At 38.6% G+C, this 26,804-nt stretch overlaps 1 protein-coding gene across 1 annotated transcript in view; it reads left to right on the plus strand.

Moving 5' to 3' along the window:
• MYOM2 (myomesin 2) overlaps positions 1–26,804 on the plus strand; it is a gene marked incomplete at both ends in the record, with an annotated part of 72,291 nt that overhangs the window by 15,167 nt on the left and 30,320 nt on the right. The window contains 11 exons of the mRNA XM_081997409.1: positions 3,849–4,010; positions 5,880–6,021; positions 7,654–7,853; positions 9,017–9,070; positions 12,870–12,997; positions 16,010–16,193; positions 18,628–18,802; positions 20,121–20,242; positions 21,046–21,066; positions 22,429–22,620; positions 24,768–24,890. Of these exons, the coding sequence (XP_081853535.1) occupies positions 3,849–4,010; positions 5,880–6,021; positions 7,654–7,853; positions 9,017–9,070; positions 12,870–12,997; positions 16,010–16,193; positions 18,628–18,802; positions 20,121–20,242; positions 21,046–21,066; positions 22,429–22,620; positions 24,768–24,890 (1,503 nt within the window). The remainder of the gene's footprint in view (positions 1–3,848; positions 4,011–5,879; positions 6,022–7,653; positions 7,854–9,016; positions 9,071–12,869; positions 12,998–16,009; positions 16,194–18,627; positions 18,803–20,120; positions 20,243–21,045; positions 21,067–22,428; positions 22,621–24,767; positions 24,891–26,804) is intronic.

Genomic DNA, 26,804 nt, shown 5'->3' on the forward strand with positions numbered 1-26,804 from the left:
TTAATTTATAGTTCAGAAATACTTATAGGAATGAGGCCTGAAACAGATGCCTTTGCTCTGCCGTCTAAGTGCCACATTGGTAGGTTGCTTTCCTTGCCTCTTTTGTCAGTGGAAAACTATGCTATGCCGAGTGAATCAGTCTTAACTGGAAGTACTGAAAAAAAAATAATCGCTGAAGCATACGGTACAGTCTGGGGGATGGTACACAAACCCTGCATGAGTACTGTTTGTTCACTGCAACAAAAAATGGTCTTGTAACAAAAAACTAAGTTTAAAGTTTAACAGATAGCAGGCTATTGCAGATATTTAGCTCACCAAGATATTTAGCTCACCACTTTTCACCAACTACAAGCTCTGCAGGATTCTAAAGTAAACATTCTGCCTGAGAATTTAAGGAAAGCCTTGGTTACTTGTGAATGGTGAGATCTTTCCCCAAAGGGACCACATTTGAGAATGATGGACTCCCAAGACTGATGTTCAGACTGGTCCCAGACAAGCTGGTAGAAACTTCCATAGCTGACAAAATATGGTGCATAAAGTAAGAAGTGACAGTAATATTAATAAGTCAGTCAAGAATATCATGTACATTACAGTTTTACGTAGATTCTCACCCGATCCTTCAGGGTATGGACTTCTACTTACTATTCCATTCCTATTTGTCTATCACTATAAATACTTCACTGTGGTGGGACTATTAGATGCTAGCAAAACAAAAGTAGATTTCTTGTTTGGTGAATAACCTAAAATCTAAGGCTCATCCCTGAATCTAGATCCTGTCCCCACTGAAGGGTACAGGGATTTGTAATCACTATAAATAATCGCTCACATCACTCTGAGGTAAGCCATCAGTTTCAATGGTACCTTTACTTTGTCTCCTACTGGGCCCAGTTTCCTGAGGTGCCAAACCTCTGAAATTTTGAGTTGGAACTGCAGCTGTAAGGAACTGTTAATTTTTGACTGCCCCATATTGTTCACTTTTTATCCAACATGAATTGTTCTTGTGCTGTGGACAGGTGAACAAAAGCTTATAGCCCTTTCAGTTTAACCCTTCATGCTACCAAGATAATTCCCTCTTGATATGTAACACTATTATGTTCTTTGTTTTCTCACTCATTTGACTCAAGTTTACCTGCCCTGTAAAAACCTGAGATGAAAACTTGGTCTCTTAGAAGCCAATAAGTTTTTGCTACTCAGTCAGAGAAGCCTTCATTCCATTAACCTACTTCTGTTATGGGAAATAAGGTGATACAAAGAAACTTAGATTTGTCCTTCATTGCACATACATGGACCCCAATATTTCCAAGAGGCGTATAGGTGCATCCACTAGCAGAACTTGTTCCCAGACACAGAAGGGATTAATACACTATGAACCTTTGCTATGTGCTACAGTTCCCTGTGTTGAGTCTCTTGAGAGCTGGAGGAAATGCATAAATGTAAACGATGAGAAAATGAGTAATTTGTTCGACATCATGTGCTTTAGACATCCTGGGTGTTTTTGAGAGGCAATACTTAATTCTACTCTTACATTAAGACAAACTGTATTTTTCTTAAAATTTTTCAGTTTGTGTTAACAAAAATAATAACTAGAGCCCTGAGATGGATACATATAATTTACTTCTAATAATTATACACAAGAGAAATATGTGTTTATCCAGCATTAATAAACTTCACGTGAGTGAACCTTACTGAGGATATCTACTAGACTCCTAAGGGCATATAAATCAACAGAATCAAATCCTCTAAAGTGTTTTGGGATTTGACAAACATGAATATGATGTCTATAATTCATGGCACACAAAATAATTTAAGATACTGAAAAAACTAAATCAAAGTAATACTTCAGGAATGTTTATGTAATCTGGGTATGAGTTCAGCTGGTAATAGGAACTTTCTGTTATGGATCTCTAATGTAATATAAACATTACAAAGCTATATGAACCAGCATTCTACAGCCATTTATACTGCAATCTAGAATAAAATAATTGAATAATTGAATTCAGAGGGAAAAATCATGGAGTGCAGAATTTAGCTGAAATTTCAGGGTTCAAAATACATAATAAAAGAAGCTTCAGTATATAGTAATTCTCCACTCATCTGAATTTTCAACAGAGTAATATTTTAGGAAAGATATCTCATGTACTGGAAACAGCATGTGCGGCTTGAGTCGCGCTGTCTCTGAGGGTTAATCTCCCGCAGGTTTGTTCTTTGGTAAGTTCTGGGAGAAGTGACGGAGCACAACACGTGAATAGGCTGAGGGTTTGAGTGCAGTAGTGAGACACTGAAATTGTAATATTATTGTGATGGCAGGTGCATGAATACTTGATGTATTAGAACTTCTGAATATGTTTGTGGCCTCCAAAATTTACTCCTCTTGGCTTGTCTGGAAATGCATCCATCCCGACAGCATTGAAAAAGAGAGCTCCTGATTTCTTAGGGGATCTGGTGGGCCTTGTGTGAAAGAGGGAAGTTTTTCTGCTCTTACCAAACATGACTGCCTCCACAGTTTCTGGTCTCAGGTACACATGAAAGGTGGAAATGGATGATTCTGGCCTTAACAGACAATACAGGCTTACCTACAGTTTCTATATATTCAAGCTAGAGTGTTCCACTCAGGCTTGGAGTCTAAATAAAGTGACCTGCTTTTCAGAGGTGCTGGTCACTCAGCTTTTTCTTTAATTCAGGATTTTCCACAGAACTCATGCATTCGTTAAAGTTTCTAGGTGAAGACATTTTCTGATTTAATTTAAAGTACTTCATGACTCTTTACACAAAGACTCAGTACCATTGTGACATGCGTGACAGCAAGGGGACATGCAGATTTTCTAGGTAAGGATCTCATGATTAAGGATCTCATGGGAAGGAACGTGACTGAATTTACTTTGTACGTTTCTCAGAAAACAACTGAATGCTTAGGTGATTGTTGTAAGTTTTGGTAGCATCTTCTAGATGCTTTATTATCTGAATGTGTGTCTTTTTTTTATACCTTCTTATGCTATTCAACTGGTAGGTGGGAAAACTGATTCCTTTGCAATTGTTTGAGTGTCTGCTCCAAAGTGTATTTAAGTAATAATATAATAAACATTTATAGATATTCAGCTCCTTTAAATACACTTCTGCTGCACTGATTACAATAAATTAGTATGCAATAGATCTTAGGCAGTTAAAAATAAAAAATAATCTAATCAATTATTAAAAAGGGTGATAAGAGAAAGTCCCTTGGCTAGCATAAATATCCTGCTCATTCTTTTGCTCTGGTTTCGCTAGGCAATCAGATTAATTTGCATTAATCATGGGTTGCCACCTCTCACCTGTGAGAGATGAAAAAATTCAAATTTTTTTTATTCACTGCTCAACAGACATGCCTTGAAGATTTAAAATTAGTGTATATTTATAGCAGTCTTCAGATTAAACTGAAATCTGGTCTTTAAACTTGGAGGAAGAAAATGAGTAATCTGACATTTGACCTGAACAGGTAGCAAAACTTATTAAAAATGAAACGAAGTTCCACCCTGCATTCATTACAGAGTATAGCAGGTTTTTGTGTAATTTTTTCAAAATGTGGATAATATTTTTCTCTGTCGGTGTATTAAACATTATAGTGATGGAAATTCTGTTGTTGGCACTGCATAGGGTAACCTGAGACCTCATATTCTCTAAAATCCACTGATGAAATAAGTTTAGAGAGGTGCAGCTTACTCTCTGTAGAGTTTTTCATAGCACCAAAGCACCATCAGGCTGAATAAAGCTGGCATAAATGTTAGTTATGCCCCTGATTAGCACAGAGTTGCACTAGGACGTCGGTTGTTCTGGCCGGCATAATAATGTGTCTGATGGGTCTTCTCTTCCAGATGAGCTGATAACGGACTCCAAGTGGACGAAGCTGTATTTTGGAGAAGGCCAGGCAGCTCTATCCTTTACCCATCTGAACAAAGATGATGAAGGTTTATACACCCTCCGCATGGTTACAAAAGGCGGAGTGAGCGAATACAGTGCATACCTGTTTGTCAGAGGTAAACTTCTAATCTGTTTCTTGGTGAGAAATTAAAAAGAGCAGTGGAAAGATTAGTTTTATTAAGCAATCCCATGTAATGACTGAAGTACAAAAGAAAACCAACCTTGTGGTATTTCATAGTCGTGTGATTTAAATAGTAGTCTGTGCTAGAAAAAAGTCATTAATTCACCTTGCATGAATGGAGAGCTTCAGGAGGAGCATACTCTTGAGGACATTTTCTTTCCTGAAGAAGCAGAGAACTCATTCTTGTGAAGAAATAACTTGTTTCTGTCTTTGCCATCTCTTTTCCCGGTAGGCAATAAACATCTTTGCGTATTACCTATTCTCACTGCGATGTCTTTAGCCCTAGAGACTGCCAACAGGGAATGAGCCTTGTTGGGCATTCTCACATCCTGTGCCTGGCCTTAGGAGGAGGCACAGGAGAAAGCACAAGCTAGCTCACTAAAGAAATACAGTTTTTGGAAGGGACATAGATAAAAGGAGGTAAATGTATTAAAATAGAATAAAGGTCAGAATTTTCCCTCACATTTGCATGCACAGCTCTCAGTGAAGTGTGAATGAGCTTCCACATGCACCTGTGAGCATAACAGTTTTCACTTTTTTATTTTTTCATTCAAAGATGAAAATATCTCTAGCTGAGCAGTTCTTTCACTCTCTCAAATACCTTGGACAACATCCTTGGTGGTGGCAAACTTGAGCAGGCCTATTGAAGCCATTTGAGCTGTATTAATGTTAAGCCTTACTCTTCTTGGAAATGTATTAGAACATTTGTGTCTTGCAGAAGTGTTGGTCAGGCAGTTTGTGTGGGGTGGAGGGGCATGGATGTTTTTTCAGAAGGTTGAGATCCATCTTCCTCAGAGGACTTGTCCAAGGGCTTCATCAGCTTGTGATATGTCCTGAACAAGCCACTCTGCCACCCTGATCTCATTGGAAACAATTTGCTAAAGCTTTCTATTTCCCAATTACCTTTTAAGAAAGAAAGTACTCAGGTGAAAAAGGACCACTAATGTATAATAACTTTATTAAAAGTTTTTGCTATAGCGGTGGGTCAATTTTAGGTACCTTTATTGTCCACTTTATACTATGTCTGATCCTTTTGCATGCACAAGACCCTGGACTTGAGCTATGTCCTCTGGAGTCTCTAGTGTCCTCTGTTGACCTTCTTCTTGCCTTTTTTCATGTAGACTGATCTGATACTGAGCACCAGCCACTTCACAACTGATTGCAATTAAACTATAAATTTAGACTCTATGCAGGATATTTTTGTGTTATAGAAACCTTTCTTTGATGAGAAGGAACTTTACCTGTTAGGAGACTTCATTAGGAGTTGTAGGTCCACATCAGTCAACACCTCTCAAAATGAAGCCACAGAAGGGTGTCTTAATGGTGGAACATTGATTGCTTATGCCTGTTGGTATTGTAAGACTTTAAATAAAAAGTAGGCTTAGAAACATACCAGGAGTTTGCAAATTTTTTATTCCTCAAGAGATTTATTTTGCTCAGCTACATGTTCTTTACTGAGTACCTTGGTCTGTCTGATCTGTAACCCACTTAGCTCTAACTTTCAGTGGTAAAGAACATCAAAAACACAGGAGGTAGTTGGCCTTTTAATTCTCATGAAAAGTAATGGGAGATGCCTAAGCTGCTTTCCTGCCCTCAAAAATATCCCTGAACATTTTTATCTATGTGGAGGTATAGACATTATGGGCCTGATTAATTAGTGCAGTGAATTAGAGTGTAATGATATCTTTGGACTTCCATTCATATAAACAAATCGCACAGTGAACTGGAAATCTTTGCTTTTGTCTTTGTGGTAGATTTCAGAGGAGTCAGAGTAAAAAATGATTTATTTTTATTTGTGGTCCAGATGCTGATGCATTGATCGCGGGAGCACCAGGGGCACCGATGGATGTTAAATGCCATGATGCTAACAGAGACTATGTTATTGTTACCTGGAAACCACCAAACACAACCAGTGAGAGCCCAGTCATCGGATATTTTGTTGACAAGTATGTAAACATTGGGATTTATTTAATTTTGTTCGTTGCCTGAAACATGTATATACTGAAGAAAAAAAAATACTGCTATATCCTTCATTATGTGGATTCTTTAGATATATATTTACATGCTCTAGGCACTGGAACTCAGTTGCTTACTGTGTTAAATTACCAGATTGCTCCCTGGCAGACTTTTAGCCCAGATGATCTAGTACCTTCCCAGGCAATCCCAGGCAGAGCCTGTGAATTAGCAAGGGCCAGGGGCCATTCCCAGTAATCATTTGCAGGGAGCCACACTTTATCAGACACTAAAAATGTTCAATAGTATGGATGTAGCCTAACCAGAGAATGAGCCCTGGCAATATTTAATTTATAGAAGCCAGAATCCATGGGCATCTTGAATTAGATTTGGTATCATTAATCTGTATACTGCAAAAGCTGAAATCTAGGAATTATTTTATTACATTGTCTTTATATTTCTGCCTTAACTGTGGTACAGCAGGAGCTCAAGGCATGGGTTCCTAGGAGCTGGTAGTTTAAATCAGAATGGCAGTCCCCTCTCTCATCCAATCTGCTTTGCACTTTGCTGGGGTTTCAGCTCAGTCCAGGCAGCTCAGGATCAGGGGATCCAAGTGCTATCTTGCATGTCTTTTCCACCAAAGTGCATGCTTGCCCCTTGTAGCCAGAGCAGAGCATCTGATCCTCAGTGTCTGAAACTGACAGTCTGCAAAAACATTGCTGAAATGATTTCATAGCGTATCCTGCTCTACACTTAAAAACAACATTTGCAGCTCATTGCTATTTGCTACCCTGTAATTTGGTCTAGTTCAGAGACAACTGTCTGGGAATTGCTGGAAAATGTTGGGTTATGAATGGCAGTCAGTATGAGGAGATTGACTTGAAGCCCTGGGGACTTTCCCCTTTATATCCAATTTGTGCAGTGCGTAGATCATGAGAGTACTTCATCTATTTTGTGCATAATCTAGTCAGCTGTGCCTTTTGACATTTTGCTTGGATTAATGCAGCACCAAGGAGCCCTTGATCATGACTCTATTTTTCCTGGTATTGTCAGGGCAAAAGGCAGTCTTCTCCACTAAAAAGTTTATGGTAGTAGGACACAAAACAGATGTGTACACAAAGGAGCCGGTACGATGACATGACTCTGCTTCACTGATGACTCCTACACTCTGTGGCCCAATCATTGGTGGAGGGAAAAGCACAAAGATGCTTGCTTAAAAAAATGACAAGAAAGAGATGGAAAAGATCAATGTTGCATTTTAGATGCATTAAATGAGTGCTGTAATTTCAGCATGTTCTGTGGAGATGCATGTTAAAAATAAAAGTGAATAACTTGTTCTTTAAATGACAAGGAAGAGAACCAAATGGAAGAGAAGCAGAGAGAGTTGAAAAGGCCAAAAACCTTGCAAGAAAAATGACCTTTGCAATTGCATTATGAATAAGTATGAGCAAGGTGGGAATTGGTTAATTGATCAGAGGAGAGTGCATAAACTGTGTGACTTTCATTAAGGAGGTGTGTGGTTTAGTTCCTCAACTTAGTGATGATGAATTCTGTGATTCTGACGTAGGATGGAGTATATTTATTGTGAGATGATACTGATAAATGCTGTCTTCTCTTACTCCAAGATGCGAAGTAGGTTTGGAAAACTGGGTCCAGTGCAATGATGCTCCTGTAAAAATCTGCAAGTATCCCGTGACTGGTCTTTACGAGGGACGGTCTTACATATTCCGTGTGAGAGCAGTGAACAGTGCTGGCATTAGCAGGCCTTCTCGAGTCTCTGAACCAGTTGCAGCTCTTGACCCTGTTGACCTGGAGAGAACACAAAGTAGGTTACGCAAGGCTGAAGTTGAATATTTGATCTTTTTTTTTTTTCAGATTCTCTTTGCTTAGTTAACCTAAGGAGCAGAGTTTATTTCTTCCTTTGAATATCTTACTAATTTCAAGGTGGGGGATGTAGCTGGAATGGCAAGGTCCATACAGACAATTTAGCAAGACCTGGGACTCCATCTTAATTATGGCTGACTTTGCTTAGCTTTAAATATAGACACTCATTATCACAAGGACCAATGTTTTCAAAAGAGCTAATGTGCCCTGGAAGCTTCTATAATTTGCACTGGGAGATGGGCTCCCAGATCCCATGAACTTCTATGTTTCCTGGTAGTAAATTTTGAAAAAACTATTGAGTGTGTCTAGTTTAGTTAAAGAAAAAATAAAAATTGTCATATGAATTCACTGGCCCACAGATGGCTGTATTTATCCACACCTTTTCTTCTCAGTGAAGCGCCAGTACTGGCACAAAGGCTCCATGCTACAGGTTGGGGAGGTCTGTGATATTGTGACTTTTCTGGCAGATGGAAAAAGCCAATCTAATGAACAAGCTCTTTCTGAAAGCTAGTCTTGTGCTCAAGGTTGCTGCAGACTGCAAAGAAGCCTTATGAGAGCTTCTCCATGAATAGAGTAAGCTGACTTGCTCTGGGGAGTAGTTTTATTGATTTAGCCTTGTCCTAAACTCCTGTGCAGATTCCCTATATCATGTACTTGCCCACCTTCCGTTTTGTGTGCTTCTTTTACTCAGAGGGGAATTAAACTCATTATGAAGACTACAGAGCACTGCCTCAGTGTTGCTTGTAAAATCTGAGTTTAATATGCTGTGTTTCCACTAGTTTTACGATTATTTCCTATAACAAAAGTCGAATTCATGATACAGTTGTTTACTAATCTGCCACAGAATTGAATCCATCTACTGTGACTATGATTCTTGCTTTTTAACACATCTTTAAATAATAGTGTCTTATCACGCTCTGTTTTCCTGTGAAAGAGAATGAACCAGTATACGACCTTGAGCTGACTCCATCTAGGGAAAGATTTAGTAACAGCGTTATAGAAATAGATCTATATGGGTTTTGAACAAACGATGAACAACAATTTGCAAAATTTGTAAATATATTAAACTGATTCAAGAAACTAATTGAATATTTTGATTAACAGCTATTCACGTGGATGAAGGACGAAAGATTGTGATCAGTAAGGATGACCTTGAAGGTATGTAGCATTTCTGATTTCAGTCCATCTGTTTATATTCCAGGGATTTAACATTATAATTAGAAACATAGCTTGAAAAGAAATACACCTGCTAAGTAAACTCTTAGTAATAGTAACAGTAATAATAAAAACCAGATATTCTGACTTGCAAGGCTGAGAGGACGAAAGTGAAAGGTGAGGTCTAAAAGGACAGAGAACATCACGGTCTCAGCAACACGACTTCCATTTTGTGCTGACAGCATCTCCTCATCTTTTTGTTTTAGCTAGTGTTAAGCTGTGTTTAAAAAGCTGAACACTGCATTTGAATTCCCACATTTCCCTTTCTCCTATCCTCGGAGCTAACTATAGCTTTTTTAGACTGAATTTGATGATCTGAGCAAGTTACTTCCATTTTTATAAAAACTTACACAATCCATCCCAATTCTTTAATTAATATATCTATCTGAATAGAGAGGTTGTTCTTAAGGTTAAGGTTATACACTAAATATTGTTTTTCCTCAGCACACCTGAAGAGATCACTGTCAACTTTTGACATAAAGCCTGAATTTCTTCTGTCTTTGTTTGTTTCTATATGTGGTGATTTTTTTTTAGGCTTGGATAATGATCTTTTCACTTGAACTGTCAAAAATGTTAACTATAATGGCTCAGTAGTAAAAAAAAAAGTCTGTCTATTCTCTTCCACAAAGGTTATAAAGCTGTAACTCCAATAATAACATAGTAAAAGAGAAACCACTTGAGAACAGGTGTGGTTAGAAGGAGAATTAGACATTAAATGTTTTCCCCAGTGCATGGGCAGAACAGATGAAGTTTCTCTATTTTCACAATGGTACCCTAAATTAATTGATACGCGTATTGCAGGATCAGAATCACATTATAGGATTAAATACATTTGTCTTACTTGTTTGGCTTCACAGAACATACTCCTGCTCTCGGAATTGCCTGAGAATGATCCAAGGCATTAAATGGCCTCTCTGGTGTAGGCATGAATAATGATATTTGGATTTCTGTTACATGAATGTCTGTGTTTAATAAATGCGTATGAATATCCAAATACCATTGTTTAAATAGATCATTGTTTTCATCTGCAAGATTAGAAACAGTTTCTGAAAATGTGATCTCATAGATCACAAATGGATTTCCTTTTTAGTCCTGGATGACCTTGCATTCTGGGAGAGCAGGCTGCACCCTCATGTTAGGGTATTCATTAAAAATTATGTCAGCTTTGGGGTTTTTCAAGGATGTAACAAAACATAAAAGCATAGAATCATTGAATAGTTGGGTGGAAAGGGACATTTAAAGGTCCTCTAGTCCAACCCGCCTGCAATGACCAGGGACATCTTTAACTAGATCAGGTTGCTCAGAGCCCCGTCCAACCTGACCTGGAATATTTCCAGGGATGGGGCATCTACCATCTCTCTGGGCAACATGTGCCAGTGTTTCACCACCCTCATTGTGAAAAATTTATTCCTTAGATCCAGTCCAAATCTGCCCTCTTTTAGTTTAAAACCATTAACCTTTGTCCCCTCACTACAGGCCCTGCTAAAAAGTTTGTCCCCATCTTTCTCAGAAAGCCTCCTTTAAGTACTGGGAGGCTGCAATAAGGTCTTCGTGGAGTCTTCTCCAGGCTGAACAACCCCAACTCTCTCAGCCTTCCTTTGTAGGAGAAGTGTTCCATCCCTCGGATCATTTTTGTGGCCTCCTCTGGACCCTCTCCAACAGGTCCATGTCTTTCCTGTGCTGAGGGCTCCAGAGCTGGACACAGGACTCCAGCTGGGGTCTCAGCAGAGCGGAGTAGAGGGGCAGAATCCCTTTCCTCAACCTGCTGGCCACGCTGCTTTGTATGCAGCCTGGGATACAGTTGGTCTTCTGGACTGCAAGTGCACATTTCTGGCTCACATCCAGCTTCTGATCCACCAGTACCCCCAAGTCCTTCTCGGCAGGGCTGCTCTCAATCCCTCCATTCCTCAGCCTGTACCGATACTGGGAGATGCCTTGACCCAGGTGCAGGACCCTGCCCTTGGCCTTCTTGAACATGGAGTTCACATTGGTCCACTTCTCGAGCTTGTCTAGGTCCCTCTGGATGGCATCCTGTCCCCTCAGGCATTTCAACGACAACACTCAGCTTGGTGTCATCTGCAAACCAGCTGAGGGTGCTCTCAATGCCACTGTCCATGTCCTCAACAAAGATTTTAAAGAATACTGGTGCCAATACGGACCCCTGAGGGACACTACTTGTCACTGATCTCCATCTGGACATTGAGCCATTGACCGTTACCCTCTGCATGCGACCATCCAACCAATTCCTCATCCACCCAACAGTCCACCCATCAAATCCATATTTCTCCAACTGAGAGAGAAGGATGTTGCAGGGGACCATGTCAAAGGCCTTACAGAACTCCAGATAGATGACATCCATAGCTGTTGACATTTAGTTATGTGAAACCTACTGGAAACCTTTTGACTTTATGCATTATGCTGTGAAGGATTATTGTAGTATTTTTGACTGTATGTTGGCAATTTTCTCAAACTCAGCTGATTACTGTGCCTTTCTTAAAGAGAAAAAGTGTATTTGTAGGAAATGAAATATGGAAAACAACTGAGAGAAAATACATTTTCTTTGGATATGTCAGTTTGCTTTAAAAAAAGTCTGGTTTTGTTTGGGAGATGTGTACAATGAAATAACTTCAGTGTACATTTTGAGCCTGGTTGTTTTTACAGAAGTTTATAAACTATTAAAACATAACTTCCATGATTTAGGGATTATTATTGAAACATTTTTCTCTTTTTTAATGTCAAAGTCTGAGCATTTAGAGGATATATGCTCCTTGCTAGCCTGAGAAGTGGCAAAATGTATCTTAAAAGCACAAAATTTTTGCTTTTTCTATTGTAAACCATAAAAATAAAATATTTGTAGGTATCTGCTGAGTTGCTATTTTTGACCTATTATGAAGAGGAAGCTTCTTCAGGGCTGTGTAGCTATGCTTGAAACAATACTTCACAGGTCTGAACCTCTCCTGTCTAGTGCTGTTTCACACCACCATAACTCCTCAGAGAGTAGATCTGCCTTCTTACACTGCAGTGGATGAGTGTGGCCAAAAAGAGTCACGCTGAATTCCTCCAGCCTGGCCCAGAGTACGCAGGTCCTGCCTCTTGTTCCTGGTAGCCCTGCAGAGTGAGCAGGGAGAGGGCTTTGATCAGGCCACACCAAGTGGTGGAGTCACCAGAGGGCTGGTGACATATTTTTATGTCTCTGATCCTCGTTTTTTAAGTGCTTTAGACTATAAGGCTGGTAATACCATCACGTTACAAGATGCATCGCTAATAGGTCCTGCTTCTTTTCCTGCTTTCCACTTTGTTTTAAGCTGCTTTTCTTCTTAGTGTACTTCCTTTCCAGATATCTTTTTCTAGTCTAAGTTCCTGTAATAACTCTTTAGACTTCTGTCTTTGATCAAAAAATATCTCTTGTTTGCATATAGTGAGTAGGTTTTTTCCAAGGCATTCTGCCCAGCAGATAGAAGTAATTCAAATGTGATCAAAGACAAAGTGTGACAAATGCACAGGTTTTCAGGGGACATATTTAAGTTTTGTTGAAAAAGTAAATAACTAGCTTTTAATAGTGGTGCTTTGTTTCTCAAAATTTAATTGAAGTGAGCAGGAGAACTGCACAGCTGATATCGTAGCCCCTGATAGCTGAGCACTGCACTGCAGGGTGGGAGGTCAGAAAGATGAGCTGTAGCATGAGCGTTGACCCAGGGGTTAATCTGCTGTTTAACACTCATTACGTTTATTACTCTTCCAGGCGATATTCAGATTCCAGGCCCTCCCACCAATGTACATGCTTCAGAAATCAGCAAAACATATGTTGTACTCAGCTGGGATCCACCTGTTCCCCGTGGCAGGGAGCCACTGACATATTTCATTGAGAAGGTGCTGTGCTGTACTCTACAGCGGCGTTCGGGTGTAAGGGGTTTCATTGCTGTGTGCAATTACATTCAACTCGATTTTAGAACTTCAGAATGAACAATAAAACTAACACTTTCTGTGGTCTCACAGGATTTGGTAATGGGATGTTAAAGCAGCATGGACAATCAAATGCCTTATCACATGATTTAATGACCATTGAAATTCAAGGTCTGGGGAAAAGGATGCCCCCATGCTATTTACTTACTGATGTCTAAAATGAGAACAAACCACATGTGTAAGGTAGAGGTTTAATGGAAACGAAACATCCTAAGATTTTGCAATGCTACAGGCAAGACTAGAAATTTGCAGCCTGCCTGTATTAAAGAGAAGTTTCTGGTAGTCCTGTGGTAGAGCAAGGACTAAGCAGTGACTCATAGTTTGATCCTCACTTTCCTTTTTGCAGGCTTGCAGCACCCTCTGCTATACCCTGGTATTTCCAATTTGTTCCCTCTAAGGTCAGCGGAGAGGCAGATGCCTGCCTCAGGTTCACTGCTCCCTAGTAGTCTTCACGGCTGCCTTCCTCCCCGCTTTGACTTGACAGGGGACTTCAGTGATCACAGTAGGAGAGGTTTGTTCTCCCATCTAAGCTACTAAGATTTAGATACAGCTGTCCCAGAGCCAGGTTTCTAAATTAAGTATGTTGGATTACAGCCAGAGGTCATAATCTTTCCTCCTTGCTACAAAGTTTCCCCAGTAGGTAAATTTGGCCTTAGACCTGACCTCTAAAACTCTTACATGCCAAGCTATACTTAGTTTTTATGAATTATGTCTCCAGCATGTGCCTCCTCTTAATGATCCACAAACACTAAAACTGTCCATAAAACTGCCACACATTGAATTTGCATCTTGAATACTGTGACAGTCTTTTCTCAGGCCCTTACCATGCAATTTTTTTTCTTCTCACATCTGTTCAGCACATTCCTCCAAAGTTCATTTCCCAGCCAATCATTTCGTTCACATCACTCCTCATTTTGCAGCCCCCATCTTGTCATTTCTTTCCCAGTCACATCAAAGTCTCCACTTCAAAAGACCTTTATAGCCCATCTCTACATTCTTCGTCATCCATTACCTGCTGGATGTTGAACCAATAGGCGTAAAGAGTAGTCCAGCCACTAGTTAAATTTTCCAGCATGCATGTCCATGATTTCTCCCACTCTGCATTTCACATTCAAAAAAAGTAATGAAAATTTCCATAGAAATAGGTATCTAGCTTTCTTTCTAGGTAATAAAATAGCATATCTTCCTTGTACTTATTCCCAGTTGCATACATATGCTCTTATCTATAAATTTCAAGCATATTGACTTAAGGATTTTGAACCAGCTCTTGGCGTGAAAATACCTTGTTGTTTCCAGAATATGCAGAAATACCCCAGATAAAAAGCTCAGATGATTTCCATTGAGTGGACACCTACACCTGGTTAGTTGAATTTCATGAATTGGAAAATATATGTATCTGTTTGTTTTACTGAAATAGCTTTATATAACTGCAGAAACAGTATAGAGCAATGACAATGATGAACAAACAAGTCTTAATTAAATGCCAAACTTATTGAGGGAAAGTGAGAATGAGGACTAAAAAGCTATTATTAGAAAAAAAAGGTTCATTATACTAATTAATACCTGAATCTGAAATCTTTTTGCATCTAAATAACTTATATGAATAGCTCAGTCAGCTCATAAGTGAATGTTTGTTTTTTGCTTTCCACAGTCAGTTGTTAATTTAGAAAAGCACAATTTATAATTAATTTATTTCAAATAAAAAAGACTCAGTCCTGAAGAACAAAAATGTATTTTTAAAGGCTTCAAGAAACATGAAATAGAAACGAGTTCTCTGTGCTGTATAGCAATGTTCCCTTAAAATCATTATTTAACAGATAAATCAAATCAAACTACAAAATAAAATGTGACGTTGATTCTTTCCTCTGTGAAAATTAAATGAAACAATTAATGATTTTCATGCCAGAAAGTAAAATAGATGGCAAGATAATGTTTATCTCATATTTTCCATCTTTTTATTATGAACAAAATGGATGTTATATTTCTATTTTCTAGTGAGAACACTAGGTGAGTACTGTATCTATGAAAAAGATTTTGATATATGGGCTCCAGCTGTTTACTTTTTTATTATTTATCTGTAGTAGGCCTCATTATATACAGGGTAATTTCCAAGCACCCATGAAACACTGTTCCTCCTCTAAGAAGTTCACAGTCTATCAGGTTTGTTCCCAGACTCTCTCTTCTAAAATTTTATAAATGTTTAATTTGTATGCACCTTTCTGTGCTTGAAGGAAATTTTATTTAAGCTATTTATTGGGCGCTTGGGTTTTACTAAAATTGCTGAAAGATTCTATAACTAATTTTTGTTTTGAGACAACAGCTTAGCTGGGGAACCTAATGGACAGCAAACTTCTCTGAGAGTGCTGGTTTGCTGGCTCTCTTCAATGTGAAGTTGTGGTCATGATTAGCTCAGCTGCTGCCCTGAGATTATTCAAAAGTAATTATTTCATTGATGAATACTTTCAGGGACATGACCTTACTCGACAGAATACATAAAGATAAAGCCATGACATAAAGTAACATCCCTCCCCCCACCCTTCTGCAGAATCTGGATTAGGACTTTCTTGCTTTATTCCGAACCTCTGGGTGTTCAAGTGAGTTTTGCAGGACATGAGAATAATTCTTTTGGATCCAACCACAGCTGACAGTCTTGGCCTTAACCGAAGGCTAGCTGTATGTACAAGTGTGCAGATATTGAAGTCTAGCCAGGTGGGGAGAGAGTGTGACCTGTTTGCAAAGTAATGGAGTACATGAGCTATGAGAATCTGCATATGTTAAAACAAGGCATTTGAGAGTGATCCTCCTCTTATAGTTCTTAAATAAATTCATGACAGGATGCAATACAGCAATATGTTCATTTTTTGACTGTTCACAGAAGTGATTCACAGCTTTTTTTTTTGTTTGTTTTCGTTTTTGTAGTCCATGGTTGGCAGTGGAAGCTGGCAAAGAGTCAATGCACAGGTTGCAGTAAAGTCTCCTCGCTATGCAGTGTTTGACCTTGCAGAAGGAAAATCATATGTTTTCCGAGTCTTGTCAGCAAACAAGCATGGCATCAGTGATCCATCAGAAATCACGCAACCTATTCAACCACAAGATACTGTTGGTAAGGCATTAATTGTAAGGCATTAATATTAAATAAGATTGATATTTTACAAAATGGAAATAGGCAACTCTCATTATAATTAGATTAGTATAATTACAATAGTAATCAAATCTACTTGTGTTCAGTACTGTGAAGGATTTCAAAAAGACCAAGATGCTAAATTTTAGAAACATTCCAAAATTTTCCCATATGATCACAAGTCTCCTTGCTGAGAACAATAATTGTTAAAAAGTTAAAATAATTTTAGTTATTCATTCTTCAGAGTGCTCTATTAATGTCACTTGTCAAAAAATAGGATAATACAGGTTAATTGCTAACTTAGATAATTATATTGTCTTGCTCAGGTAATTATATACTACCTAATTCCCTACAGTTTCAGATAGATAAGGTAGCCTTTTGTTTCTTTCTTAGCATTCTAAGTTGCAAATTACTGCTGGTGCAGGATTCCCATGGCATGCAGACGAGTAGATTTCAGGGATAAGGGAAGATACATCTACATACTCAGTGGTAACTTTCCAAACGAAAATGAAGTTTTTATCTTGGGGCCACATTCAAAAACACAAGTGAAAATGTAGGGAGCGGTTATTCATCTTGCTGCTCAAATATTAGGTTTGCTCTTGCAGTTTTGCAGAGGTCACATGTAACACCCCCATGTATTGACAGCTGTCACATTAAGAGCACATATCATACTAGTACACTTGCTAGAAATATAAGAAATATTTACAGTATGTGATATACCATAGTTCACTAAATGTTGATAGATATAGCCTTCTTAATGTTTACCATAATTCTAAAAAAATATAATCCATCACCTTTAGCTTGATCTGTAACTATACATGATGAAATAAAAACATCTTTTGCTTTTATGTATTCTTCATTTTATGTCTCATTAATGCATTTAAATTATTTAAACCATTCAATATTCCCCAAGGTAGGGAAGAAAAATACTGTATTTATTTCACCTCGTACAGAAAATAAGCTATCGCTTAGGGGTTAACACAGACATTCTGAATAAATACAGCTATAGCTGAAAGCAGAAGATGCTATTTTAAAGAGAAACCACAGGAGTATTTTCAGAGATGGATTTTGCCACCTGAGCTAAAATACATCAGACACACATGGCTCCTTTTATTTGCCTGCACATAGCACCATTTGACGTTCCTGAGGGTAGCTGAGACAACTTCATGGGGATGGCAATTATTACATGGGAATTATGGGTATCTTTCTCTCTTGAGCAGAAACTAGAAGATAGATGGAATATCCTAGACCATCCAAAATGACACTTAATATTATAGAGTTGAACTGAGTGGTAAAAGAGCATTTAGCTTGAGATTAACAGCTAAATGTAGGTGTTTCCATGTAGGCATCTACAGGTGCTCTAGATGTTTCTGCTCTCACTGTGGCAAATGAAACCTGGAGGATAAGTTGGCTGATGTTGCCATAAGTTGCTCCATGGCACCCAGCTATGGTGTGTCTACATTAGGGTGAGGTGAATCATTTTCAGGACTCTACCAATCACTGATCAGAAGCTCAGTTTAATTGTCCAAACAGACATCTAGTACCTTTTCAAGTGCTTTCAGTTTGCCATTTCAGAGGGGTGTGGTATTCAGTATCTCTTGAGTCATATCTGTCCGCTCCATGAAGAAGTCTCAGATGCTCTAAAAAGGCCCTAAATGAATTTATTTGGGTAACTGAACTGAGCCTTTGCTCTTTGACTATAATGACAGCTTAAGAACATGTGCTTGTAGACACACATAAAATCCTAAATGTGTGTCCTTTACCTCAAACTGAACTCATTTGATCTTAGAGACTTACTGCATAAAGTACAATGGTGTGTAAGTATTTTTTTTTATTTTGAGATTGAAAGACTAAATTAAAAAAAAGACTGTCTTTATTTTGTTTCATGCTGCTTGTAGACCTCTGCAATGTATAAATCTGAGGAAACTAAAATGCCTTTAACAGGCAAGTGCTGGATGCCTCAACCTATCATGGAAGGCTGAGACACTGCCTTAGTTCTTTACATTAGGAAAGCTCAGATATAGTCTACAGACTGTGTGTTGGCCCTTACTAAGATTTTTTTTTTTCTATTTAGTTCTTGATGTTTCTGGTTCTATTTATGCATATCCAGGGTTTTTAGATCAATATAAACCAACAGTGAACTTTCATTGCATGTAAAGAGAACTGCGTACTATGCTACATTGGGAGAACTCTAGTCAACATACGGAAGGAAGCTTTATCCACTTCTCCTTGGTGCTCCTGAGGTTGGTCCTGGAGTACTGGTTCCAGTTCTAGCTCTCTAAATCTAGAGGGATGGATGTAGAGGGATGAGTAACTTTCCAAATGAAAATCAAGTGTATACAGTGTGGCATCTACCTCAGATTAATTTTATCTTTATGTATTTCATAATAGTATACATTTTCTCTCTTTTTCTTAGTTGTCCCATCTGCACCTGGTCGGGTAGTTGCCACAAGGAATACAAAAACATCAGTTGTAGTTCAATGGGATAAACCAAAACATGAAGAGGATTTATATGGCTACTACATTGACTATTCTGTGGTGGGATCAAACCGCTGGGAACCTGCTAACCATAAACCTATTAAATATAACAGGTATTGACAATACTTTTGTATTTTGGGGATGTTTGAAAACTGTAGGATAGTTTTAAGCCAATTGATGTGCTAGGCAATGGTATTGTCATGGAAGGTAAATGTTGAACAAATGTGAAGAAAAACAATCTGCAGACTCTCAGAACTAAGCTTTTCAGATCGCAGGGCAGACTTTCTCCCCCTTCTCCCCCTTTTTTTTTCTCCAAAGCGAAGCATCTTTTGCCTATTCCATGACTTTGAGTTCTAGAGACTTGATTCTGTATGACTTAGACATGAATAAGCATAAAATAAATGCCTTTCTTATAGTCTGAATTATGTTGTGGGGTAAACAGACCTGATGAACATCGGGAAGAGTATGAGAAGGAGAGGGAACTCAGAAGTTTTCCCATAGTCCATGGACACCAGGGCAAAAGGGTAGGCCATGTCTGCTATAAACGTGGCGGGGAAAGTGCTTCGGCTGCTGACGCTACTGTGCAGGAATTCCAAGTGTCCCATCCCAGAAACATCAGGGCTCCCTGATCTGCTACATCTATGGCTAAAGGACAGTAGCCCCTATTTCTAGTTCCCTTGCCATGACACTAGCCCTGTCTATATTTCTGATGATTTCTTACTCCTTCCTGAAAATATCGCACTTCATTATGTGATTCTTCAAGTAATTTCCTTTGTGACAATCATGCTTACTTTTATTGTAATGACTCACCAAATGCAAAGTTTAATTTATATTTTCTTATGGGTATATAACAAGTACATCATGTTGTTTAATGTGTTTTGTCAGTTATTAATTAATTTTGAGTGGCTCCGTATTCTGATGAATCCTTTGATCAAGTAGTCAAGGAACTTGATCAAAGAAAAAGTAGAGACTAATTCTTGGTCAAAGGGATTGGGACAGCATAAAAATAAGAAAAAACATTTTATTTTTTCATATGCCTGCAATAGGATAGTTCTGACTACTTTATTTGCTACAAATTACCTAGAACCTCAGATCAAAATTGAAAGCTATTTTGGATAGTGACTATGAAATCTTCCCAGAATAGGTTAGCATTTAGCAAGTCAAAGTTTAGAGGGAATATTTTATAGTTTATCTGACTCTACCTGGTATATCAGCACTACCAATGTAATGAGTATTGTGGCTTTTGTTCCAGTGTCCCATCATTGCACTACATCATGTCATTGTCTTACGGTTTCCCTCTTGGAAATATTTTCCTTTGTGAAGCACTCATGAAGTTGAGCTTTCTGATTGTTGTCAAAATTTCATGTTACAGCACAGAACGGTTCCTATAAAAGGTACACTAGTACGTGGTGCTATTTTTTTTTAACCCAGGTTTGTTGTTCATGGTTTGGAAACTGGAGAGCAGTACATCTTCCGTGTGAAAGCTGTGAATGCTGTAGGATTCAGCGAAAACTCACAAGAGTCGGAGGCTATAACAGTACAGGCAGCCCTCAGTAAGTATGACTGTCTAACTCAGCTTCTTGTTTCTTGAATGGGTTACGTATTTTCAGCAATCAAGTCCTTTGGTCTCATTTGCTATAACAGTATATTTTGCAGCTATTGAGCACATCCCCTTAGTGATGTTTATGCTCTGGCATGGGGCTGTTCTAAAGAAAAGACATTATTAAAAAAAAAATTATTCATAATGCCTGTTAGAAATATTGAGTCAGATTCACTCTAATGACCAGGTTGCTTTCTGCTCCTCAGCTGTAGCAAAGAAACTGTAACTCTTGATTAAGTTAAACAAGTAGCTTCTGGGTAATTTGGAGTAGTGCAAATCAGTTTATTGTGGAATCTGCTTCATTTAGGAGAGTTTCAGGAAACTCTATTACTGTGTGGCTGAACTAAATAGAAAATTCCCTTTGGCTGCTCCAGGTTGGAGCACAATCTGCCTCCTCTGGTGCCCTGCAAACAAAATTTCAGTGTAAGAACAATCCATTGTGCAACCCTCAGTAGCAATGATACACGCTGAGTGAAAGGCTGGATAAATATTTTGAACAAAAAGTACACTATGTGGTGTAGTACACAAAAAGGCTACTATGGTCCAATTTTCATTTCTGCACAGTTTCAGTTTCATACTGAAAAATTTAAAATGGAACACCTTTTCCCCACCTGAATGGCCTCTACCTATTGGAGAAGACCAATAAGCATACTTGTCAGAAATAATCCTCTAAAAGTTTTGTAATTCAGAATGGCTTTTAGAAGATAAATTTGGATGACATGTTACTAACAAACTTGCTCTATTTGATTTTTTTAGGACAAAGTCTGTCTCACATGGGTAGGTGGTGCACGGACACACCTTTCACCCCTATGTCATAAATGCACTTGCACCTTTTATTTTGTCACTGTGTGTTTTGAAGATGAGGGTTGCATGGGGTATGTCACCAAACACAGAGCACATAGATCTTGCACACATTCTTGGGATGTGGATGGCTTTTATTCATTTTGGTAACCTTTACAGGAATTTAGCAGGACTATTTATAGGTGACTTACATTAGCATGGACAGAATCTTTCTGTAGTATTATTCTAAGGGCATTTATGGGAGTTTGCTATGGTCATTCTTATTTACTAAGAAGTGGTAATAATTGCAAAGGACATATTTTATGGCCTCTGAGTATAACACCACATTGGAAAAAAAGAACAAAAGGCCAGTTCTGCTGATTACTACCCATTTTCACGCGGATCACTAGTACAGCCACAAAGTCAGGGACTGCATTAAGGGCTTCTGCTAACCTATTCTCTTCTGAATGAGGTAAGTCACATCCTCTCATGTTATACTGATAATCCAACTGAAAATATCAGATGAGCTTTAGGGGCAGGAGCTTAACCTGTACTGACTGCAGCATAACAGTATCAAGAAAGGGGCATCTTTGGGCAAACTTTCATGCATGGATAGCAAATACAAAACAGTGCTTGCTAGAAAGGATGTTTACTAGTAGTGAAGGTGTAAAAAGCTCAAGAAAACAGTTTTCTTCACCACTAGGAAGATGCCTGGGTGATATCTCTGCTTCTGCTACAGATGGCAGTAAACTCATGCAGGTAAACTCATGAAGGAAACGTCTTTTCTGCCTCAACATAGGTTAAGCTAATGAAAGTCTAAATATTTTCTATTCCTTATAGGGCAGAAAGCAGTCTCAGTCTGAAGTAGGCATATAATATGGGGATAGGAAGGGGAAACAATGAATGCCATAGATCAGACACTCACATGACTTAATTTCATTCAAGTTCATAGCCTCCCTTTTTTTTTTAATTGTGTGATTCTTACTGTATTCCAGAATACTTGAGCAGCTTATTTGTTTCTTAACAGGAAAAGATCTTCTGATCTATTTCAGTCTTCTAGCATAATATTTGGTCTGGAGACACTTTTGCTGGCATTATCATTTCCATACCAAAGATCATCTATTCCTTCTTGCTATCTCCTAAGAGGGCAGCACATTAGGCAGATCTTTCAAAATCTTCCACATTTATGTACGGAGATAAAATTAATGTTGATTAGAAGCTTTACAACTACTTTGTCACTGATATGCAACTGAGAGCAGTTCGCTGCAGAAAAAAAGCAATACAAAAGACACTAAACAACTTCTTCACTACAGTGTTTTAGATTCTGTCCTAACTCTCAGAATGCTTATTTCCTTATAGCTTGTCCATCATATCCTCATGGTATCACACTTCTGAATTGTGATGGTCATTCAATGACCCTTGGCTGGAAAGCACCAAAGTACAGTGGAGGTTCACCAATCCTTGGTTATTATATGGATAAACGGGAAGCTAACCATCAAAACTGGCATGAAGTCAATTCTTCCCTTATTACCCGGACAATATATACGGTTGGTACTTTCCAATCCTTATCTATCTGAAGTTGATTTGTACTGTATTTCTTTGCTTTTCATTTGACAAAGTTCTACTTTCTTGCAGAGAAATTCTTAAAATTCTTACTCCAACAAAAACAAGCCCTTCCATTGTGTATTTTGTAGTGTAACAAGCCTAAAAACTGGGGTAGAGAACCAGTGCCATCCCCTGCTATGAAATTCTAAGACCAATAAGGCCATTCAGATGAGGAAATTTTTGAGGAAAAAGATGTGAAGCACATTTTTCACAAAGAACAAGATGAGCTATAAAATGCTTCATAAACTATATTCATTAATGAGCACTATATGTATCACCACTGTAATAAGATGCAGAGAAAGGATGGAAGCATTTAGCAGGACAGATGACTCTGCTGTTTGTAGAACTGGAGACTTGTAAATGAAATGGAGATGGGCTGAGAACAAATGTAACTGTCCCTGTTCTTACCCTCAAAATCTGCCTTCAGCTGGAAAGGGAAGTACATTAATAAACCTAGCATTATGCCTCATCGCCTCCTTTCCAGAGTACCAGAGCGATGATTTTAGTTTTCAAATAAATTACTTCTGGTTGTGCTTACAAAGTATTCAATGTTTCTTAAAAGAGGAAAATTTTTATGTGAACTTCCATGAGGAAATGTTAGGAAGATAGGGTATAGCAAGTAATTAATCAATCTGATGCTTGTTAAATTAAGATTTTATTTCCAGATACTTCTTAAAATTATTTTCACAAGTCAGAAACTTTCCTATAAATCTCAGGGCAGAAGTAAGTCTTTAGCATATATTTGACACTGAAGTAGAAAATAATTCTGCGGATGAGCTGAGGAAGAATGTTTCATGCACAGAAGGCAGCTGGCAGTATTGGGGGTGTGTATGCTTGTGAGTGAGTTTATAACAGGCATCTTTGACAGCAGATGGAGCATGGATGTTGAGAAATAAAAAAGGACGGGTAGCGCAGGCATGAAAGAGCAATACTAAGCAATGTTTTCCAGCTATTTTTAATTATTTAATGCATTTGTAAACAAATGAGTAATGTAAATTAAAGGAAATAGTTCAGAGTTTAATTAATTAGATATTTAAGTCTCAGTCCTGTCAGTAACTGTATTTGGGCCTGAAGGTGCATCTTCATACATTAGCTTGAATGACTGGAATCTGAAATACTTATGGGAAATAAAAGCAAGACAGCTTTTAATAGCACAGAATATGTTATGACATACCGCAAGCAGAGAAGGCCCTGAGATAGACAATACCGCACCGGGAAATCACTAAAGGTTTAACCCTCTCTGGCTGAATAATTCTATGGGAACCCCACAAATAAATGCAACCTTGGGAAAATTATGCAGAGGACTGGGGTGTAGAAGACTTGTTAATTGTATTTAGGTGGTCTGGAAGAGGGCTGCTACCATGAAGTGCTCAGGGTATCAAGAAGTTCATGTCTTGTAGCTTGTCTACCTTGATCTCAAAATCTGAGATGGTGATGTGGTGATGGACTCATTAGATAAGTCAGGGTTCACTTACCAGGATTGTTTGCAGAGATATAGCATGGATTCTGGTCATCCCGTTTCCAGTGCTTATTTCCTTACTTTGTAATGGTAGGTAGTATCAAGAGAAAGATGCATACAAGCCAGAAAAAATTACTGAGAGAATCTTTCCCGGAGTTATAACAACACACTGCGAAACTAACTGGATTGTCTTTTCCTTTAGTTTCCTGTTGTTTTCCGTTCTTCCCTGGCCAGTCCGCTTTAGACTGAAACACCATTTGAACTCTTGCTTAAATGAACGGCTTATGGCTTATCATAAGCAATGCAAGAAGATGTTTCATGTTAGAACACTCACCCATAAGTATCTGCTAGTGGGTTCATCAAGTGAGCTCCCTGGACCTTTGCTTTAACCTGTTACAGCTTCTCATGTCAATATATTGAGTACTGTTATCCCTAGGATGATGTAGCTGAAATGTGAAAGTACAATGTAGACCTCTGCAGTGGTAAAATCTTCAAATTAGACCCTTCCAGTACTCCAGCAGAGCAGTAAGGCCTGATAATTAATTAACCAATACTTTTTAAAAAGTATTTAATTTATTAAAAGAATATAAATCATGGCTTTTGATATAATGCATTGTTTTTTCAAAAAAGGTAGAGGATTTGATAGAAGATGCCTTCTATGAATTCAAAGTTGCTGCTGCAAATCTGGTTGGAATAGGTCAACCTTCAGATCCCAGTGAGCATTTTAAGTGTAAAGCCTGGACTATGCCAGAACCTGGTAAGTCTATTAGTTATTAATGAATTTCAGTTCAATATAAATTCCTTAAAACACAGTCAGTGTAATGTTCCAGACAAACTCTGCTGGATGTCTTTTGATTAATTTCTGTCATATTAGCTGTTGAGATTGCCATTGCTTCCAAGATCTCCTGTTAAAAGCTATCTCCACACCCCCACTGATGACATTGAATGTCCTGGTAAGTCGGTGACCTTTACTTAGCTTGCCGAGTGTCTCCTTCTTTCACTGCTCACATCAGCTCAGAGCAGAAAGTCTTCAGGCTTCAGTATATGTTTTTATCTCTATCAGCTCTTCATCCTCATTCCTAAAGCTCCACTTCACACTCACCACTTGTATAATATATAGGTATCTCTGCACCATAATTCACAGAATCACAGAATCATTAAGGTTGGAAAGGACCTCTAAGATCATCAAGTCCAACCATTAACTCAACTCTACCATGCCTGCTAAACCATGTCCCAAAGTGCCATGTCCACATGTTTTTTGAACACCTCCAGTGATGGTGACTCTACCACTCCCCTGGGCAGCCTGTTCCAATGCTTGACCACTCTCTTGGTGAAGAAAGTTTTCCTAATATCCAATCTAAACCTCCTCTGGCACAACTTGAGGCCATTTCCTCTCATCCTATCGCTAGTTACTTGGGAGAAGAGACCAACACCCTCGTCGCCACAACCCCCTTTCAGGTAGTTGTAGAGAGCGATGAGGTCTCCCCTCAGCCTCCTCTTCTCCAGACTAAACAACCCCAGTTCCCTCAGCCGCTCCTCAGAAGACTTGTGCTCCAGCCCCCTCACCAGCTTCGTTGCCCTTCTCTGGGCAAGCTCCAGCACCTCAGTGTCCTTGTAGTGAGGGACACAAAACTGAACACAGTATTTCAAGGTGCGGCCTCGCCAGTGCCGAGTACAGGGGCACCATCACTTCCCTACTCCTGCTGGTCACACTGTTTCTGATACAGGCCAGGACGCTGTTGACCTTCTTGGACACCTGGGCCAAGACATTGCAGTCTATTAAGAATATTCCTGGAGTTTCAAACTCCAAAACTATGTTTTTTGGTCATAAATAAGACACAAAAGGGGCCTGTTTCTTGACACACAGGAAGTAGCATAGTGTAGCTCACACTTTATAGCTAAAGTCTCCCAAGCTCAGCTAGTGTGCAATCGAAAAACAATACATGTTTTTCCCCTGGATTGTACCAAGGTGTTACTTGAGGGATTATTATTAGCCAGGTGTTAGAACAAATATGCTAATAAACATACAGTAGGGAAGACTGCATGCTAGTATTCAAGCCTGTGTTTAGTTTGTCTGTAATTTAGCTGTGTAGATGTAGATGAAGGCTGTTAATTGCAATGCTAACCCTGTAAAAAAATTTAAATAAGAAGTATTGTGAATTCAGGACACCCAGCAAAAGAAAGTTAAATTTCAGTCTGCCTCATGTAAGCATATAAATTTGTGCCTAAATGTTAGACATCTAGGGAATTGGTTCCCCTCAGCAATGCTCGAGTATTGAATGAATGAGTTTTTGAAGGCCCATTCTGCTTTTTTTTATAAAATACCTTTGCTCATACCAAGCAACACTTTTACTGAAGCTGTTTCTCATGTCTTGTACTGATTTGCCTAAACAAAGCATGTCACAGGGCAGCCCATAATAAAAACACAGGCACTTCCAACTTCAATATATTTCTACCTTCTTTTCCCCAAAATGCTGTAAAATACTGCTGTGTTGTTAAATTGAATTCTATTTATGACATGGAGCTTTGGTATGCAATTAAGGTTCCATTCTAATACTTGTTTACGTCATCAGAAGCTGTCTGACACCTACACACATCTGTTTCATGCTAAATGTTCATGTAGTTATTTTCTTAGTAAAGAAAAAAACCCCTAACTCATAAATCTGGTTTT

Source organism: Phaethon aethereus (genome assembly GCF_964289735.1).
Source record: "Phaethon aethereus genome assembly, chromosome: 3".
NCBI lineage: Eukaryota > Metazoa > Chordata > Aves > Phaethontiformes > Phaethontidae > Phaethon > Phaethon aethereus.